The sequence below is a fragment of the Oncorhynchus kisutch genome, linkage group LG6, assembly GCF_002021735.2.
Source record: "Oncorhynchus kisutch isolate 150728-3 linkage group LG6, Okis_V2, whole genome shotgun sequence".
Classification (NCBI taxonomy): Eukaryota; Metazoa; Chordata; class Actinopteri; order Salmoniformes; family Salmonidae; genus Oncorhynchus; species Oncorhynchus kisutch.
The window spans coordinates 64,718,032-64,738,155 of NC_034179.2; the positions used below are offsets into that span (position 1 = coordinate 64,718,032).

Here is a 20,124-nt window from a genome sequence, read left to right on the forward strand (position 1 = left end):
CGGTGCTTTGCTGGTGATTTATTTAGAATTCAATGCACACTTAACCAGCATGGCTACCACAGCATTCTGCAGTGATAAGCCATCCCATCTGGTTTGCACTTAGTGGTAATGTAATTTGTTTTTCAACAGGACAATGACCCAACACACCTCCAGGCTGTGTAAGGGCTATTTAACCAAGAAGGAGTGTGATGGAGTGCTGCATCAGATGACCTGGCATCCACAAATCACCCGACCTCAACCCAATTGAGATGGTTTTGGATAAGTTGGACCGCAGAGTGAAGGAAAAGCAGCCAACAAGTGCTCAGCATATGTGGGAACTCCTTCAAGACGGTTGGAAAAGCAGTCATGAAGACAAAAGGTGGCTACTTTTAGGTCTGTTAGGATCACCACTTTATTTTAAGAATGTGAAATGTCAGAATAATAGCAGAGAGAATGATTTCTTTCAGCTGTTATTTCTTTCATCACATTCCCAGTGGGTCAGAAGTTTACATGCACTCCATTAGTGCTTGGTAGCATTGCCATTACATTGTTTAACTTGGGTCAAACGTTTCAGGTAGCCTTCCACAAGCTTTCCACAATAAGTTGGGTGAATTTTGGCCCATTCCTCCTGACAGAACTGATGTTTGTAGGCCCTCCTTGCTCGCACACACCTTTTCAGTTCTTCCCACACATTTTCTTTAGGATTGAGGTTATGGCTTTGTGATGGCCACTCCAATACCTTGACTTTGTTGTCCTGAAGCCATTTTGCCATAACTTTGGAAGTATGCTTGGGGTCATTGTCCATTTGGAAGACCCATTTGCGACCAAGCTTTAAGTTCCTGACTGATGTCTTGAGACGTTGCTTCAATATATCCACATCATTTTCCTGCCACATGATGCCATCTATTTTGTGAAGCGCACCAGTCCCTCTTGCAGCAAAGCACACCCACAACATGATGCTGTCACTCCAGTGTTTCACAGTTGGGATGGTGTTCTTCGGGTTGCAAGCCTCCCCCTTTTTCCTCCCCCTTTTTTCGCACCAAAGTATGTTCATCTCTAGGAGACAGGACGCGTCTCCTTCCTGAGCGGTATTTCAGATGCGTGGTCCCATGGTGTTTATACTTGTGTACTATTGTTTGAACAGATGAACGTGGTACCTTCAGGCATTTGGAAATTTCTCCCAAGGATGAATCAGACTTGTGGAGGTCTACAATTTTTCTGAGGTCTTGGCTGATTTATTTTGATTTTCCCATGACGTCAAGCAAAGAGGCACTGAGTTTAAAGGTACGCCATTGAAATAAATCTATAGGTGCACCTCCAATTGACTCAAAGGATGTCAATTAGACTATCAGAAGCTTCTAAAGCCATGACATAATTTTCTGGAATTTTCCAAGCTGTTTAAAGTCACAGTCAACTTACAGGCTGACCACACCACTCGCGTCACGTGCGCTGCAAAATAAATTTAGGAATCTATGTTATTCAATTATTGCGCGTCAACGAGCATCTGCGTTGCCAAGGGCTAAAATAGAAGTCATTCCTATTTCTGACGCAGATCGCGCTGCAAGTCCTGCCTCTCCCATCTCCTCATTGGTTTATCGAAGCAGGTACCCACGTGCCATCTCCTCATTGATTATACCCACGTGGCTGATTGAATAACGAACTGTGTTGCCGGTTGGTGTAGTAATACAATGAAAGTTTAGATGCCAATCACCATACAAGTTCAAAGATGAAAAAGCCTGGAAGGAGCAGAGATGACTAGAAACAATTTGGTTGACTGTTTTATGTGTGGTTTAAATGTCGGAGTAGAGGACCTTGTGCATTTCAGGTAAAATAACAACCTAATGTTTATATCCCAGGACAAATTAACTAGCAACTACAAGCTAGCTAAATAGGACAAAATAGCTAGCAACAGCAAGCTAGCTAAATAGGACAAATTACCTAGCAAGTGCAAGCTAACTAGCTAAATTGCCATATATGTTTAATGCTTTTCGACCTGTCCCCAAAATAATGTCATTGGTTCAGAGTTTGTTTTGATATTTTAAACTGCGTGTCGTGATCGCTGTTGGTGTATGGGGACCAAATAATCGATCGCTGGAATTGGAATCGTGATACAGTGAATTATATATGTGAAATAATCTGTCTGTAAACAATTGTTGGAACAATTACTTGTATCATGCACAAAGTAGATGTCCTAACCGACTTGCCGAAACTATAGTTTGTTTAACAAGAAATTTGTGAAGTGGTTGAAAAACAAGTTTTAATGACTCCAACCTAAGTGTATGTAAACTTCTGACTTCAACTGTATATATACACACTGAATTCAAATATAAACGCCACATGTAAAGTGTTGGTCCCATGTTTCATGAGCTGAAATAAAAGATCACAGAAATGTTCCATACTCACAAAAATGTATGCCCCTTACCTCATCCAGACTCAAAGACAGGGCTTCGTACTAAATGGGTGCTGCTGAATACTTGTGCTATACGCCACAGCACTATTCAACATATAAAATGGCTTGATGCTGCGACATGGCTAGGCTTAGAGACAGCGGAATGAGATTGAACAAGTTTGTTCCCTTGTTTCCATACCAACGGACAAGGCCCAGGTGTTCAGTAAGACATCACAGAGCATCGAGAAAAACAATGGACAGGGCAGAGCATATGGAGGGAGGCATGATGGGAAAGTGTGATCACCGAGCGTAGCCACCACAGAGCAGCATATGCCAGACGCGGAGGCCGCTCTAAATGTACATAATGTTGTGTGTGTGTGTGTTGTAAAGGCATGATATTTGAGTTAGAAGTGCAGCTGGGATGCAGTGATTGATTGAATTACAGCACGATTTGTGTTAGCTAGGTTACAGTCACTTACTGCTGACACTGTATGTGTTTGCCCATTTTTTTTGTGACAACCAATTCACTTCCCTGGAGGTTTTTCTGTCGATGTGGACACATCAGGCTCAATGCCAGCTGAGAAATAGCCTTGTTGATATCCCTGCTATGGTTCCTATCATGAAGCACACAGATAAGACACACAACCAGATGAGTAAACACACTTCTAGGGCCTATGACTGGCTAACAACCACTCGCAGCATAATACCTCCAGAGCCTGCATATGCCTCCACCAAAAGACTGTCGAGGGGATAACTTTGCCTTCCGTGTTGCTCCAATGAATTGTGTGTAACACTGCTTTAATCGCCAGTAATGCATTATCATGACGTCTGACCCAAGAGACTTAACAGGTAGGTTTTATGGGCAAAGATGGTGTTAAGTGGGTAACGTATATTGAATCATCTTTACAACAATGTAACAAAAGAGGTAAAAAGATCAAGGTTGTACAATGATGCATTCATTGCAGGCCGTCCTTGAATGATATACATTGGCTGCTACTACTTGCGCAATGATGTTTCAACCATAATGACAATAACACAGAATGCACTAACACTCAAACAGGCTACAATGTTTACTAAACAGCTAACATACCTTGTGATTACACAGCTTAATTACGCCAATCACGTGCTACATGCTTTCAAGTACACAGTCACACCAACAATCTCATTCTACCAAACACAGCATTTTGGGTTTTGTCAAACACAGCTTGAAAAGTACCCCCCTCTCCTCTCTCCCCCCCCTTACTGGCACTCCTCCACCTCTTCAAAACACTTTAGTTTCCTGCCACCGGGTCGTCTCCATGGTGACTAGCCTCAGCACTGAGAGCTGCACTTTCAGATGGCCTCTCATCAGTTCCTATCCGTCAGCACAGGGATCTACTGTCTGTCTTCTCCCTGATACTAGAGCCTTCGTCGCGACACACTACCGTGCTTGGTCCTCCTGAGAGACTCGTCTCTACCACTTAAAGATACAGCAGAGCAAACGTACTAAACTGCTCCTCGCTTAACTGACTGAGCGAGACTACCCTGGAGGCATTGAGAGAGAGAGTGGGAGAGTGTGTGTGTGTGTGTGTGTGTCAGCAAAACAACCACATCCTCCATTCATGTCCCTCTATAAAAGTTGCCAGATGCTCCAACGTGTTAACAAGAGAGTTGGGTAACTGTATCTCATCCTGATTCAATTAAAGTATTATTCAAACCTGACTAACTAACTAAGAACACAGGGGTAATCAATCTGGTTAGGTTTTTTTTCTCTTCAATTTGATTAGAATCCCCATTAGCTTTTGCGAAAGCAGAATTACTATTTCTGGGGTCCACACAAAACATGAAACATATTACAGAACATTAATAGACAAGAACGGCTCAAGGACAGAACTACATAAATAAAAAGAAATGGCACACACAGCCTACATATCAATACATACAGTACACACAAAATATCTAGGTAAAATGGGGGAGAGGCATTGTGAGGTGTTGCTTTATCTGTTTTTGTAAACCAGGCTGGCTGTTGATTTGAGCAATATGAGATGGAAGGGAGTTTTTTTTCTGAATTTGGGGACAGTGAAAAGACATGTCTGGTGGGTTACGTTTGTACAACAGCTGTACATACAACTACCTCAGGTAGACCCAAATCAATTGAACAAGTAAAGGATGCCCCTCCTCGCCACATAAATCACCAACACACTACTAAAATCCCACAGGGGGGGGGGGGGGGGGGTGGAGTAATATGTAGTCAATTATGGCATGAAAGGCCCTTTGGACAGAGGGAATAGCAAAGGAATAAAGAAAACTGTCTGGGGCATAAATGAAGTGGACAGACAGGGCTCTCATTGAGGCTGTTGCTACCAAAAATCTATGTGCTGCAGTCACAATAAATGCCTCTCATCCTGTCACGCACACGCACAAATACAGTCACGTCAGTCCCGGATTCTGGGATCGTTAAGGAGACCAGGGAAAACCGCTGCATCAGGGGCCCTGGGCTTGACAGTTCAGAGAGGAGGGGGAAGAGAGAGAGATTTAGGAGGTATGGAGATTCAGTTGATCGACAGTAAAGAGAATGTGTGTTGTGTGGGTCTGAGAGAGAAAGCGAGAGAGAAAGGAAGAGAGAGAGAGAAAGAGAGAGCATGATCTACAGAGAAAGTGGGAGCATGTCGCATGTACAGCTTTCTTAAGGGGCCTTGGTTGGAGCGGATTACATCATTCTGGCTCACTCATTGGACTGGACAGGTGACAGGACGTTGAGGGCTGTGGCACCACGTACAGCACCGTACTGGCAGCGTAAGCAGAGAAACTGACAGAGATGACGAGAATGAGGAAGAAGGATGGCGAGAAGACAGGGAGGTGTACAATGTGCCTATTGCTAACACCTCGTACTGTATATTTAAGAGGAGTACAGAGGGAAAGATGGAACATTTTCTAAAATTGAGTATTGTTCCTACCCAGCATTCCCCGGAACACACACACACACACACACACACACACCCACAACTGCATGTCATGATTGTTTTCCTAGCCACTGTGCATCCAACTCTGCATCGCTTGCTCTTTTGGATTTGAGGCTGGGTATCTGTAAAGTACTTTGTGACAACTGCTGATGTAAAAAAGGGGTTTTAAATGAGATGTTCACACCCAGAGGGTATCACTAAACAGACAGTATCTATCACGTTTATCACATCCCATAATGTGGGCTATAACAACACAACAATAGTACGTACTGCTGCCGCTGCTGCTGTGAAAGCAATTATTAAAATCATATGGAACAACGACCAGTGAATCTATAGGTCTTTCTTGAATTGATTTATTAGAGATGAACTAAGCGTGGACTTTACACCCAGCCAATTCCTAAACAGGTGTAAATTCTGGAAGACATTTACAGCCTGTTTGGTTTGCCTAGAAATGCCTTGAGGCAGATATACAGCACTCTATCTAGGTCGATTTCGTTTGGATGCTTCATTTTCTGTATTGATTTACCGGTCGGGTAATAAACACAACACACACCATCTGCATACGCACGCGTACACACAAAATTAAGAGCTGTGATTAGCTGATTAGACAATAAAAGCCTGTTTCTCTTTTGCTGTAGTGTAGCGGCCGAGTGATGTATTAGTGATGTAACTGACTTTGAATACAGAGAGGCCCGCGTTGTCAGAGGACAGCATGCTCCATTTGTTCTGCCAATTACTCTTCAGCTCCACTATAAGGCTTGTGTTGCGTTTTACCTGCTACACCGAGCGTTGTTTTGAGAGCGGAGAAGAGCAGAGAGGGAGAGCATCTTTATTCTATACGATTATGCGTAAGTACAATAGCTTTGGTCCAGTTTTTCGCAGGTACTCATTAAATCTGCAATATGTAACTTTTTGGGCGACCAGACCAAATTCTCAAGAGTTATAGATCTGTCAGTCTCATTGAAAGCAAGTCTAAGAAGTGGTAGATTTCTGTGCCTCCTGTTCTTAAATTCGTTTTTGTAAACCAGCTTCAAAAAGCTGGATTATTGAAATAATATAATATATAGTATAGATGGTACAATGATTTTCTATGTTTGTTTTGTCACATAAACATAGCAACCAGGAAATGGCAGAGTATTTTCTGCCTTAATGAACCTTTAAATTGTTGCTAGTGGTTCTTCTAAATGATTTCACAAGTTGTTTTTGTTTACATTGTGAACCTAGCTAGTCAATGTAGCTAGTAGTAGCTTCTCGTGATGTCATTATTTAAATTCACATGATAGAATGGACACGCACGCGCGTCAGCCATTTTACTTTTGTAATTTTTTACACCCCCCCCCCCCCCCCCCCCCCCCCCATTTCTCCCAAATTTCATGATTACGATCTTGTCTAATCGCTGCAACTCCCCAATGAGCTCGGGTAGGCGAAGGTCGAGTCATGCGTCCCCCCGAAACATGACCCGCCAAACCACACTTCTTAACACTCGCTCGCTCAACCCAGAAGCCAGTTGCACCAATGTGTTGGGAGGAAACACCGTTCAAATGACAACCAAAGTCATTCTGCAGTCGCTAGAGCGCGGTGAGCCAAGTAAAGCCCCCCCCGAACCCGGATGATGCTAGGCCAAATGTGCGCCGCCATATGAGACTCCAAGTCACGGCCGGTTGTGACACAGTTTGGGATCGAACCCCAGGCTGTAGTGACACCGCAACACTGCGATGCAGTGCCTTAGACCACTGTGCCACTCGGGAGGCCAGCCATAGAGAATTTAGCCATGGCGATTCTTGAGCTTGGATGCTGCCATTGGGCGTGACGCAACGTGAGCGCAACACAGGCAGTGAAGCAGCTCTCATTGATTTTAAAGGAAGCATTTCATCAATGGTTGATGGCTGACGGCAATGTCTGTCTGTGCTAGGGTGTACTGAACCCAATGCTATGCTTTATGTGTTATTTCAACCCTAACAGTCCACTGTGAAAATATATTTGGGCCCTCAACCATGTGAAAATGTTTAGTATTTATATTTACAAATGTGTGATTACTGATCTAAGGCCATATGGAGACGTGTTAAAAAGCCACAAGCCAGCAATTTTGTAATGGAGATTTGCCTTTGGAAGAAGAGGAGAGATACGTGAAAGTATAATGTGGAGACAGGTATATATTTTTCATATTTTTGTATATGCCATTTAGAAGATGCTTCTATTCAAAGTGACTGACAGTCATGCGTGCATACATACATTTCACAAATGGGTGGGCCCCGAGAAACAAACCTACAATGCTGCAAGTGTCAAACCCCGGTGCTGCAAGTGTCACGCTCTACCAACTGAGCCATACAGAACCACATACAGGACCAGGCACGTATAGTATGTAGAGACTCACCTGGGGATCCTAGCAGCACCTGGACTACATCATCATACAGGATCAGGGTGGCAGGCCGCTGGGGGAGCAGGTAGAGGCTGACTGTAGCATACACTGAGAGAGAGAGAGAGAGAGAGAGAGTTAGGTATGACAGATCTGTCATCAATCAGACAGACACCTGTCTCTGTTGACTGCTGCCGTTTTGACCCCCCCACTCCCAGTCATAACAAAACAATGTTTATCAAACACAGAGAGACAGTCATGACCTATTTTGCTCCCTTCAAAGTGTTTCCAGCCTTGCAGCAAGACAAAAATACAGCCAGCGTGGGGTTATATAAAGAAACCAGGCCACCTCATTCATCAGCGGTCCACAGAGGATACTATATACACGTGTGGTGAGGAAATCCTAGTGCATCTCACCTGAGAGTTCCCTCCCTGACAGGCAGTCTGAGAGGTGTGTGTGTGTGTGTCTGCAACCCGAGTCCACTAGGGGAGGAGACACTGGCAATGAGCAATAACAGTTGTGACGAGGCATTGAAATCCACCCAGAGGGAAAGCGCTCAGGATAGATTCAAAACACTCCTGACATTGACAAGCATCTCTATTCTTTCGCGTTTGTGTTCAGGGGGCGTGGAAGGATGTGAGCGTTCTTTACACTCGTGACAGGTGTATGCTTTGCTGGTCAAGAGAGTTACATGTATTGGATTATAAATCTCGAAAGGGTGTAGACTAAACAAGCAGCACTATTTGGTGAAACCTAGGACCTGTCTTTGTTTGTTGTCAGGTATTAGCATTAGGTATAAGTGGGGTATTACAGAGAGCATGGTTCCTGCCATTCAAAATGTTTCACTCAGGCCACCCTTCCAGCATTGGGAACATCCCACACCGGGTATATATATATTTCTATGGGTACAAGCACTATTCATGACACAAATGTTTCACATCCCTCTTGTTGGTGGAGAAAACATTTTGCAGGTTTAAAGCTTATTTCCTGCCATTCTACACATTTTTCCATGGGATGGAGGCTTTTTTGTTGTTGCCATTTTAACACTAGAAAAGCTGTCGTCATTTGGACTGCTCATGAAAGAAAAATAAATATTACTCTTACACTTGTTAAGTCATGTCCCCCTCTGTCCTTGCCCTTTCCTAACAAATCTACATAACACACTGTCGTTGTTAGAATCTTAATAGCACAAACAGAACGGAAGTTATGATCAGTTAAGAAGGCATGTCATTTTATTAATGGTTTTCCACTATTGCCTCTCCGTCTCCCGACAGTAGTGCTTGCTCCGCTCCTTCTCACGGCACTTTCTCTAGTATAATTTCACACGTATTACAACAGATGAAATAAATAAAAGTAGTATAATGGGGGAGAATAGGTGAGTTGATTAGAGAGAGGAAGGGAATGATACATAATCATGTAATCACCAATTGTGAATGAAGAACAGCAGCCCAAACAGTCTATTCTGGCCTACTTGGAATACACAGTGAGTGTGTGTGTACATTTTCAAAAATATGAATGAAAACAACTTAAATGGTGGGGAAGAAATTAACCATGACACCTCCGAGGCCTATTGAGCAAAAAAAGCTGACCGGGCTACCACAAAATGAAACCGTGAGACAGGAGTGAGGAAGGGACAGCACCGTTTGGATAGAACAAGCCGGTGACAATGCTACGGGACGATTATCAGCCCAAAATGTATTGGATACCTTTCTTTGGAGATAGCATGTCACGGGATCGCTACAGAGAGAGATCATGCGCTACCTCCATTTCGATGACTAAGAAACTAGAACGCGACATCTGGTAACAGATTGAACACTTGAATGTTGGTGTTTTTAGTTGTTTTTTTGTTTTTACATATAGCCTACAGTAACAAACTCATGAAAATCCTATTTTTATTTTAAATAAAATGTATTAAAAAAAATCTAATCTTACCCAAGACCTTCATAAACACAACAAAATTATAATTTTTGCGATAGCATATATGAAATGTATTAATTACACTGTTAGATCGTTGCAGTCAGAATTACTGCTCATTATCTTAAAGGCCTAGCGGTTCTAGTGTTAAAGCTAATTTCCTGCAATTCGATACACTTTCTCATGGGGTGCAGAGAAAACATTTGCAGTTTTATGGCTCATTTTCTACAATTCTACACGTTTCCCCATATCTTATGTGTTCATGTGATTAAAAAAAACCTTGCTACAAAAACTTTAGCTGATCTGGACATTTCTAAGTTACAAATAGCTCTCTGTAATAACTGACTTGACAAGAGGAAAACTGCTGATGCACTACCCAATTTCAAAAATTGCACCTTGTGCATTATACTATCACAACTTTCAGGAGTAAGTTGAAAGCAGGACTGAGTTTTTGGAGGCCATTCCCGCCCCACAGTTTGGGAACCACTGAAGTAGAGTAACTTATTGAATGGCATTTTTTACTTGGCTTAGCATCAGCAGAAATGACAACTCAACTGTGTGGTATTTGGGCATTGTTTTCTCCAGAACATTTTATCCCCCATCTGTCTCTAGGGATCTGACTATACCCACTGACCAGTGTAGCCTTGGGCTGTCTGGACTCTCTGAAGTTGTAGCAAGTGCTGGCTACTCTCTAGGACACATTAGCATGGTGGCTGGAGTAAGCTGCAGTGCCCAGTGCCTATCTAGCCTGGTTTAACCGGACTGAACCATGAATGAATTAACCAGTAAAACATCTGTCATTCTGCCCCTCAACAAGGCAGTTAACCCACTGTTCCTAGGCCGTCATTGAAAATAAGAATTTGTTCTGAACTGACTTGCCTAGTTAAATAAAGGTCAAATAAAAATTTTAAATCTGTTATTGAGAAGAATCAGGTTGTTGCTGATACTGATGTACCCCCTGAGCTATAAGCCTGTGTGCATAAGGCAGCAGAGACATCAAGACATTTATCAAGCTTTTTGTGAATTTTTTCATTGCACAGATCCTTACAGTAAAAGTGCACACTCATCTGCATACGTCAATTGGTATACAGTTGTCATTTGCTTGATACAATCTGCAAGAGCTAAAAAGACAATAATTAAAATTATTATTATATATTTTATTATACTAGATGCACAATATATCTACAGCTTGGTAAGATATAGACTGTGTATTGCATGTTAAATGCTGATCACTCCATAAAGGGAAAGCTTTGTGTGCAGATGTCTGTATTGAAGTCACTGTGGTTGACAAGGAGAGTCGAAGCAGCATGCAGTGTTTACACTGTTCCCTGCAGCTTGAATTATTAGGCTGTATGAGTATGCTGTGTGTGTGGGTGGATGCTTTCCAAGAGCTACAGTTAGCGTGAGCCTGGCAGCTTACGCCAGCCCAGGTTCATAGACGCTGCTTTAACTGAGAGAACTGGGACATTCGTCCCTTTCTCTCATGCACACACACACACAGACAAGCACGCAAGCACACAGATCGCAAACGCACACACACACACACACACACACAGGCAGATCCCACAGTGCCTAATATTCTCCACCATGGGAAGCAGAGAAAAGGGAAGGTGACTGCTTGTCAAACCAGAGCATATACAGCACTGGGCCTGAGGCACAGATGGAGGGAGAGACAAGAGCCAGAGCTAGAGCCAGAGCTAGAGCCAGAAAAGACTGTGCAACAGAGGGAGACATTTTCTGTGTGAATTTGACACAGGGGAGAAGGGAAGGGGGATGGGGAGGAAAGACAGATGGAGATGGGAAAAGTGAGAGAGAGAATCCACATTAGGGGAAAGAGAGTCAACATAACAAGAAAGCAACGCTAAAATGCCTCCAAGACACCAGTTTTATCATCCATCCTTCCAGGTTGTGTTCAGTTCGGGTTCGGTCCTCTGACTTCAGCTGAGTCAATCAAGAGCTGTGAGCAAGAGACACCTCGTCTCGCTGCACAAGGAATATTTTGAGCGATGGCAGTGAGTCATCCATCCCTGGGACTTGCATGACAACCACAGATTATAGAAGAGCTGGAGGGGATAGCCTAGTCGGGCTGTAGGACACTGCAGTTTAAAAAAAAATGTTGATCTCTCTTAGACCAACGATAATAAAATACAAGCGAAGAATAGAGGGGCGAACAAAGTCAGTGATAAACAGAACACTACTGACGGAGACTGTTGAAGAGACATCTCTCTAAGGTGGAAGGCATTTTGGGTTTGAAAGCATAAGGGACAAAGGATGCATGGCTGACCCTCTCTCAGATTGTTGAGTCATGGTTATAGTACGTTAACAGTTACCCATAGTTATTCTTTAATATATGGTAGTTATTGTGATAGGGACACAATGGTGTATATCGCCAGCCTCGTCCCAGATCTGTTTGTGCGGTCTTGCCAAATCCTACCCTATGATAAACGACCGTATGAGTTGACTATATAAACAGATCTGGGACCAGGCTAGCATCCCCCTTCAGATTTCTGCAATGTCATAATGGCTTAAGTGTCTATAAAGTTTGTGAAGTGCAAACAGACTGAGCGGATTCTCATTATCACAATCATCAAAGACATGATTCTGTTCTGTTGTCAGCACTCTGCAGCCCTCTCGAATTTCCATATAATGCCTTGTTAAAATGTCTCAGGATTTATATGGATATACTGTAATTAAATAGAATAGGATTATAGTATAGACCTATAGAGAATACATATATTATGAAATATATTCCAAGTGAAGTTAATTTAATCAATCCAGTTCACTTCAGAATGATTCCAGAATCCATGGAAACTTAATTGGGTTAATAGGCAGGGCCCAGGGGGATAACTTGAGGACAATGAAGTTTGGAATTATGGGTATACAGAAATAGACAATGTTAAGGTCTGCTGACAGTGTGTGTGCTCTGTGGAGAGAACTTGTTGACAGAGACAACAATGGCTAGGGACAAATGCAGGCATGAAATAAAAGAGCAATTAAAAGGGTTTGTGAAAATGAGAAACACAAAAAGAAATACAAAAAGAGAACTAAAAAGACAAGAGGTTTACCACTTGGATTAACATTGTTTCTCATTAAATCATTATGACCATATGCCATTAAATGCAGGCTAAAGTATCAGAGAGCGCAGGTAAAAAAAAAAAGTATGCTGCAGTTGGTATAATGGAGGAAAGAGCTACAGTAATGCTCCATTCCATCTGAAGCAGGCAAACTAAAGAGCCAAGTAGACTACTATCTATGGTGGTGAAATGGACAGAGCTCTCCAAGGTGCTGATTAATTTAAAGCATTTTAGATGTCACTGCAGAACACCCCACATACTCGAGTATACAGTGCCTTGCAAAAGTATTCATCTCCCTTGGAGTTTTTCCTATTTTGTTGCATTAGAACCTGTAATTTACATGGATTTTTATTTGGATTTCATGTCATGTACGTACACAAATAGTCCAAATTGGTGAAGTGACAAAAAAAAAACTTGTTTCAAAAAATTCTAAAAAAATTAAAAAACTGAAAAGTGGTGCCTGCATACGTATTCACCCCCTTTGCTATGAAGCCCCTAAATATGATTGGGTGCAACCAATTACCTTCAGAATATATAATTAGTTAGATAAAGTCCACCTGTGTGCAATCTAAGTGTCACATGATCTCAGTATATATACACCTGTTCTGAAAGGCCCCAGAGTCTGCAACACCACTAAGCAAGGGGTACCACCAAGCAAGCGGCACCATGAATACCAAGGAGCTCTCCAAACAGGTCAGGGAAAAAGTTGTGGAGAAGTATAGATCAGGGTTGGGTTATAAAAAAAATATCCCAAACTTTGAACATCCCACAGAGCACCATTAAATCAGCTATAATTATTTTTGAAAGAATATGGTACCACAACAAACCTGCCAAGAGAGGGCCGCCCACCAAAACTCACGGTCCAGGCAAGGAGGGCATTCATCAGAGAGGCAACAAAGAGACCAAAGATAACCCTGAAGGAGCTGCTAAGCTCCACAGCGGAGATTGGAGCATCTGTTCATAGGACCACTTTAAGCCGTACACTCCACAGAGCTGGGCTTTATGGAAGAGTAGCCAGATAAAAGCCATTGCTTAAAGAAAGAAAATGAGCAAACACATTTGGTGTTCACAAAAAGGCATGTGGGAGACTCCCCAAACATATAGAAGAAGGAACTCTGGTCAGATGAGACTAAAATTTGAGCTTTTTGTCCATCAAGGAAAACGCTATGTCTGGCGCAAACCCAACACCTTTCATCACCCCGAGAGACCATCCCCACAGTGAAGCATCATGCTGTGGGGATGTTTTTCAACGGCAGGGACTGGGAAACAAGTCAGAATTGAAGGAATGACGGATGGCGCTAAATACAGGGAAATTATTGAGGGAAACCTGCTCCAGAGTGCTCAGGACCTCAGACTGGAGTGAAGGTTCAACTTCCAACAGGACAACGACCCTAAGCACAAAGATAAGGCTTCGGGTCTTCCAGAGATTTGAGACTGGGACAGAGGTTTGCCTTCCAGCAGTACAATGACACTAAGCATACTGCTAAAGCAACACTCAAGTGGTTTAAGGGGAAACATTTAAATGTCTTGGAATGGCCTAGTTTGTAAAGGAAAAATGTATTTCTACCTTAGTTTTCAAAATCTCCCACAATGACTCTCCCCATGTCAAGTCCATTTAATCTGCCCATCGTGTCCGATTTTTAAAAATGTTTTACAGCGAAAACACAACATATATTTATGTTAGATCACCACCAAATCCCCAAAAAACACACAGCCATTTTTCCCAGCCAAAGATAGTCACAAAAGCAGAAGAGATAAAATGAATCACTAACCTTTGATAATCTTCATCAGATGACACTCATATGACATCACGTTACACAATACATTTATGTTTTGTTCGATAAAATGCATATGTATATCCACAAATCTCAGTTTACATTGACGCCATGTTCAGAAATGGCTCCAAAATATCTGGAGTAATTACAGAGAGCTACGCCAGATAACAGTAATACTCATCATAACCTTTGACGAAAGATAGTGCCTTGCGAAAGTATTCGGCCCCCTTGAACTTTGTGACCTTTTGCCACATTTCAGGCTTCAAACATAAAGATATAAAACTGTATTTTTTGTGAAGAATCAACAACAAGTGGGACACAATCATGAAGTGGAACAACATTTATTGGATATTTCAAACTTTAACAAATCAAAAACTGAAAAATCAGCCCCCTTAAGTTAATACTTTGTAGCGCCACCTTTTGCTGCGATTACAGCTGTAAGTCACTTGGGGTATGTCTCTATCAGTTTTGCACATCGAGAGACTGACATTTTTTCCCATTCCTCCTTGCAAAACAGCTCGAGCTCAGTGAGGTTGGATGGAGAGCATTTGTGAACAGCAGTTTTCAGTTCTTTCCACAGATTCTCGATTGGATTCAGGTCTGGACTTTGACTTGGCCATTCTAACACCTGGATATGTTTATTTTTGAACCATTCCATTGTAGATTTTGCTTTATGTTTTGGATCATTGTCTTGTTGGAAGACAAATCTCCATCCCAGTCTCAGGTCTTTTGCAGACTTTTGCTACTTTAATCCCTCTAGTCTTTTCTAGACCAAAGCTCCCTACTTTTTTGCATGTTGTACAGCCCAGCTTTGAATTTTGCATGAAACACCAGGAGTTATACATTTGCTTGTTCTTGAACTGAGCTTCCGTCCAAACTGCACCTGCTCCAAGCACTTCGTCAGTGGATTCACTGTCCCCCAAACCCTCCCCAGCTCCCAGTCCCCCTCTCCCGCTGAGTCTGACTCACCAGTAGGCCTACTAGCTAGCGGAAATGCCTATGGTGGTGCTGAACTGGCGGGATTAGCAGCACTGCTAGCTAAGGCATTGCGATCAGGAACAATTTGCCCCTCATTCCTCTTCTCCGGCTTGTTTCGGGTTCGATTCACGATCTTTCTCTTTATTTTTGGGCTTGAAAATGTCATAAAACTCGATTGTCTTTCTTTATCCATTTTTAATTTGGCAAGACAAGATTGACAAGATTACATAGGGACCTCTTCATTAGCTGATCACCACTACCAAGACCTGTGTCAAGATCAGCTACTTACCCCACCGACCTTCCCCATAACCTCTATGTAGAAATGAGAGACCAGGTCTGTAATCAGTGAAGGATCGCTGCGCTTTGACAATATGTTTTTTCTGAGTGGGCGGTAGAAATATTGAGGAGGCAACTTGACTTAACTCTGATCACTTTTATTAGAATGTTTATAGTGCGAACTGTGACACAATTAATAAATCATGCCGTGAAAGGCACCGGATCTCTGCAAATAGGTGCCGGAACAAACTAAGTCAAATCTGTCCTGGCAGGATCCGGGTCAAATTAAGCACGGATTATAAGTTAAGTATAACTATAACAAATCTAATGTGTAAAATAAATTATGTCCAGCTCAGGGGTCCAGCTATACATTTGGTTTTTCTCATTTGTTAGCTAAGTGGCTTGAGGTCAAGATCAAGCTTCTTGGTTACAGCAGAGACATTCAATCCCCTCCTGGATCAAGAGCCCTGTTGCCTAAATTGTTTTGTGCGTCCCAAAAAATATAATTAAAAAATTTATGTAAATAGCGGCCCTTGTGTGCACTTCTGGTAATACCGTATACCCCTGTATGGTACAGAAACCTATGACGGTATGAAAACCTGGATACCGCCCAACCCTACCGCACGTCCTCTTTTTGATTGCCCGGCCATCCCATCTTCAGTTAGCTGTTTGTTCCAAAACATCAAATTCTAAAACTGGCTAGTTTTTCTTCCTCTCATTTGTCCTTATATTGGCTGTTAGATGTAAAATCAGGATTACTTTTACTTTGCGGCTTTTGTGTAAAATTTGTCGACTTGAATATGAAATTGGTTAGTTTTTTTTTATTAAAACCGTTATGACGGTTATTTTCTTTTCATGACCGGTCTTCATCCATAATTGTCGATTACACGGTTATTTAAAAAAAAATGTCACAGCCCTATCCATGGCATGACGGCATCCATGCAATTCTACCCTCAAGAACCAGTGCATGTCAGAGAGGAGATGCTCTAAAAACACCACAGCCATTGCCTGCATCCCAAATGGCACCCTATTCCCTATGTAGTGTACTACTTTTGACCAGGGCCCATGATGTAACCATGGGGTTGCTTAACTCTTAAGGGTGAATGGTGGAAGACAACATACAGTTCATACAGGCCCGGGCTCCTGTCACCTTTTGGCTCTAATGCTAAAAGTAAACCAGCACTAATAGCTAAGTGGCTTCCAGCCGCTAGTGCCGACAGGACAGCTCTTTCCCTTACCGCTGAATTTGCAGCTCCGAGGGTGGGATATAACTACAGCAACAACTGGGTGAGATGGGGTGGGCGGGTGGACACAGAGATACTGCAGACTGTGTTACATGGATAACACCCTGGCAGTGGACCCAGAGAGGAGAAGGCAATGGAGGGGAAATGGGGTGGGGATTTGAGGTTAAACAACAACAACAGGGTAGGACTGTCCCCACCCCACAGAGGATAGATTGGCAGAGACGGCTTGTTGGATTCCATCAAACGTCCCAAAGGATTCTGGTAATTCTTCAATTACTTGCATAGTTTAACCATCAGTATTTAAAACATAGCTTTGTGAGGAGTAAGTTCTCATAACGTGATCGCATAAAGTAGCATGAATAAGACTTTGATGGAATGGTGGTAAACCACAACAACACAACATTCTTTTCGTTCCTGAGGTGAAAGAGTGATATGTTAGGGATGAAACGCAATACTTACAGGGGATGCGGCTGGCATGCCAGGGGGCGGAGTTAGTGACAAAGCCCTGTTTTGTTGCCGTGACAATGACCCAGGTGCCAGGGCGGTACAGGAAGGTGACCATGACGACACCATCTTTGGCAGCCTTGCTGGATGCCAAGTTAGACTGGTTCCCATAAACCTCCACTGCAGCCTCTGCCAGAGGTGAAAGGTCACTGTTGTCAAACACCTGGACTCTGATGAGCACCTCTGTGGAGAGACAGGAAATAGAATGATTCAATTATTCAAACTAAATCAGAAATCAACAGGATAATTTGCAGTGAACGCACAAAAGTATTGTTTGGTTTTGATTAAAAGTTGGAGGCTACACTTGTATGCCATCGTACAATCTGAGAACATGCAGATTGTTCTGCTTTTTCACATATAGCTGGGTTGTAATTTCTAAGTTCCCTTGCAGCTAACGATAGGAAATGTGTTGCTCTTATTTAAAAAAATTAAAGTGTCATCTTACCCTACATAAAGTAGGTGACTGGGCAAGCTTGTCTCTGTTCAGGTGTTCTAGTTCTCAGCTGACAAGGCATGATGACTCATCGTTGTTTACCATGAGATCAAAAAGCATTTAATGGATTTTAGCGGTACAGTGCCCGACCCTATGAGGACATGCTGGGACTTCTGCCATCAGATTCGATTGATCCTCCAAACCCCAGCCAAACTGTCTGGAGGGGCAGAACTGCTGGCTGATTCCACTGCTATGACCATGTGCTTTCTAGTACCCATGGTGATGACCTGGATCATACAGGCATACTCCTTATAAGCTGTTCAGTACAATTCTAGTTATTCAGTTCAAGAATATATTCCATGGAAAATATCCTCTCTCGTGAACATGAGATCACACACACACACACAGTCCAAGGTCTTTTGACAGGAAGTTAACAGTTGCTTTTATTGGTTGTGATACTCTCTCTCAACATACCGTGATACAGACTCTGTAGGTGATAACAATATGCAGAATTGTGTGTGTGTGTGTCTGTCTGTGTTGTTTTTGTCGCACTGCTTTGCTTTATCTTGGCCAGGTCGCAGTTGTAAATGAGAACTTGTTCTCAACAACCTATCTGGTTTAATAAATGTGAAATAAATAAAACAATTTTAAAAAGTGTGTACGGCTAGCCAATTCACAGGACCATTGATTGGCCCAGTTCACATTTTCCAGAGTGTCCTTCAGAAAACTCTTTCGATTCTAAATGGGTCAATGGCTCAATTGATGCAGGCTGCTATGAGGTGTCCCCAGATAAGAATGTTGGGAAAATGGGTCGCTTGCCAGCTCCATCTAGCACGGAGGACAAGGCCCAGTGATTCCATGGTGCCATACCGAGAAGATGATATCATCTCCATAATTAACATATAACATGAATCAACAAACACAACAACCCACATGAAGCTATGAGGGAAATCACATTGTATGAACCTGTACTCAATAGGGGTACTCAATTCCTCTATGTGCCCAGATTACAAAAACACTTTCTCTGAGACTTCAGTAGGTTGTTGGTGGTCCACCATATACTGTAGTGCTAGGCAGAATATTATTGTGCCAATGCAGCAAGCTGAGGTTGTTGAGAGTGCCTCCTTGATTTTTGAGGATACAGAGCCAAAAGGCTGAAATCATGTCAGGAAATACAAGGAGATGCAAATTAAATGTCATATTAAACCTGACACTGAACTGGCTTACAGTACCCCCCTCTCTCTCTCGCTATCTTTCCAACAACACTCTCTGGTACATATCTCTTTGGTTCTATTTACATTGATGAAAGGTGAAGGAGATTCTCGAGAGGTATCAAACAAAATCCTGAGAATGGACTTATTACTGTAATGTAAACTTGTAAACTTGCCACGTCTTGACCACTACGTCCTGAAGTTGTGTACGACACTCGCTCCTCTCCAAGCAGGGCAATATAAACAGAATTATCTCGTTGAGCCCAACACTAGTGCTGTGTAAATTGCAATAGCCCAGAATGTTTTTGAAACAACTGAAATTAAGACATATTATATTTGCAAATATTACTCTTGAATATTGCAAAAATTCACAACCATATGCAAACAATTAAAGGGTTTATTTCTTGTTCGTACTAGCAAATGTAACTACGCACAATACCAGAATGTAAAGTAGCTAGTTAGCGCAGTTTGTTTAGGTAATTTTACAGCTATCAAATTAGGACTCTACAATCTCACCATGTTCAACCTGCAGATCAATGTGCCTCTCAAAGTGGAGTCTAACATTCGCCAAGGTAGATAAACTTTTGAGGAGATCGGAAACGTTGAAAATGATACGCCAATGGTCACGCGTTGCATTCTGGATGATTTTGGGACAAGGGGCGCTCTCCTTCAAGCTATGAATGTGAGTCTATTGAGCGCTAGCTCAAAAACTCAACATGTGCATGAATTTCGTCAACCTCTTTTCTGAGAGGTGAGATAATTAACTTGCTATCTGTAATATCGTATAGCTTTGGAATCATTCAATTTCGTACTTTCGAGATTAGTTTAGCAACCGCGTGACACAGCATGAACGCGATTGGTCGACCAGTCGGGCGTTGTACGATCCTTCATTCATTGGATTCCTATCTCATTTCTATAATATCTCTGGCAACGGCACCATGCAATGCACCCTGGACTAAAGAGGCAGACGAGTAGGAAAAATGTGCTAGACCCTCCAATAAATTACACATTTCTCGAGATAGGAATATCGCAAAAATATGATCAATGG

General features: G+C 42.4%; 1 protein-coding gene across 1 annotated transcript in view; it reads right to left on the reverse strand.

The window, feature by feature from the left end:
- Nucleotides 1–20,124, reverse strand: part of LOC109893207 (protein FAM171A2-like) — a 65,054-nt gene that overhangs the window by 26,085 nt on the left and 18,845 nt on the right. Inside the window, exons 2-3 of the mRNA XM_020486316.2 lie at nt 17,388–17,615; nt 7,685–7,777 (exon numbers count right to left, since the gene is read on the reverse strand). Coding sequence (XP_020341905.1) covers nt 7,685–7,777; nt 17,388–17,615 — 321 coding nt within the window. The remainder of the gene's footprint in view (nt 1–7,684; nt 7,778–17,387; nt 17,616–20,124) is intronic.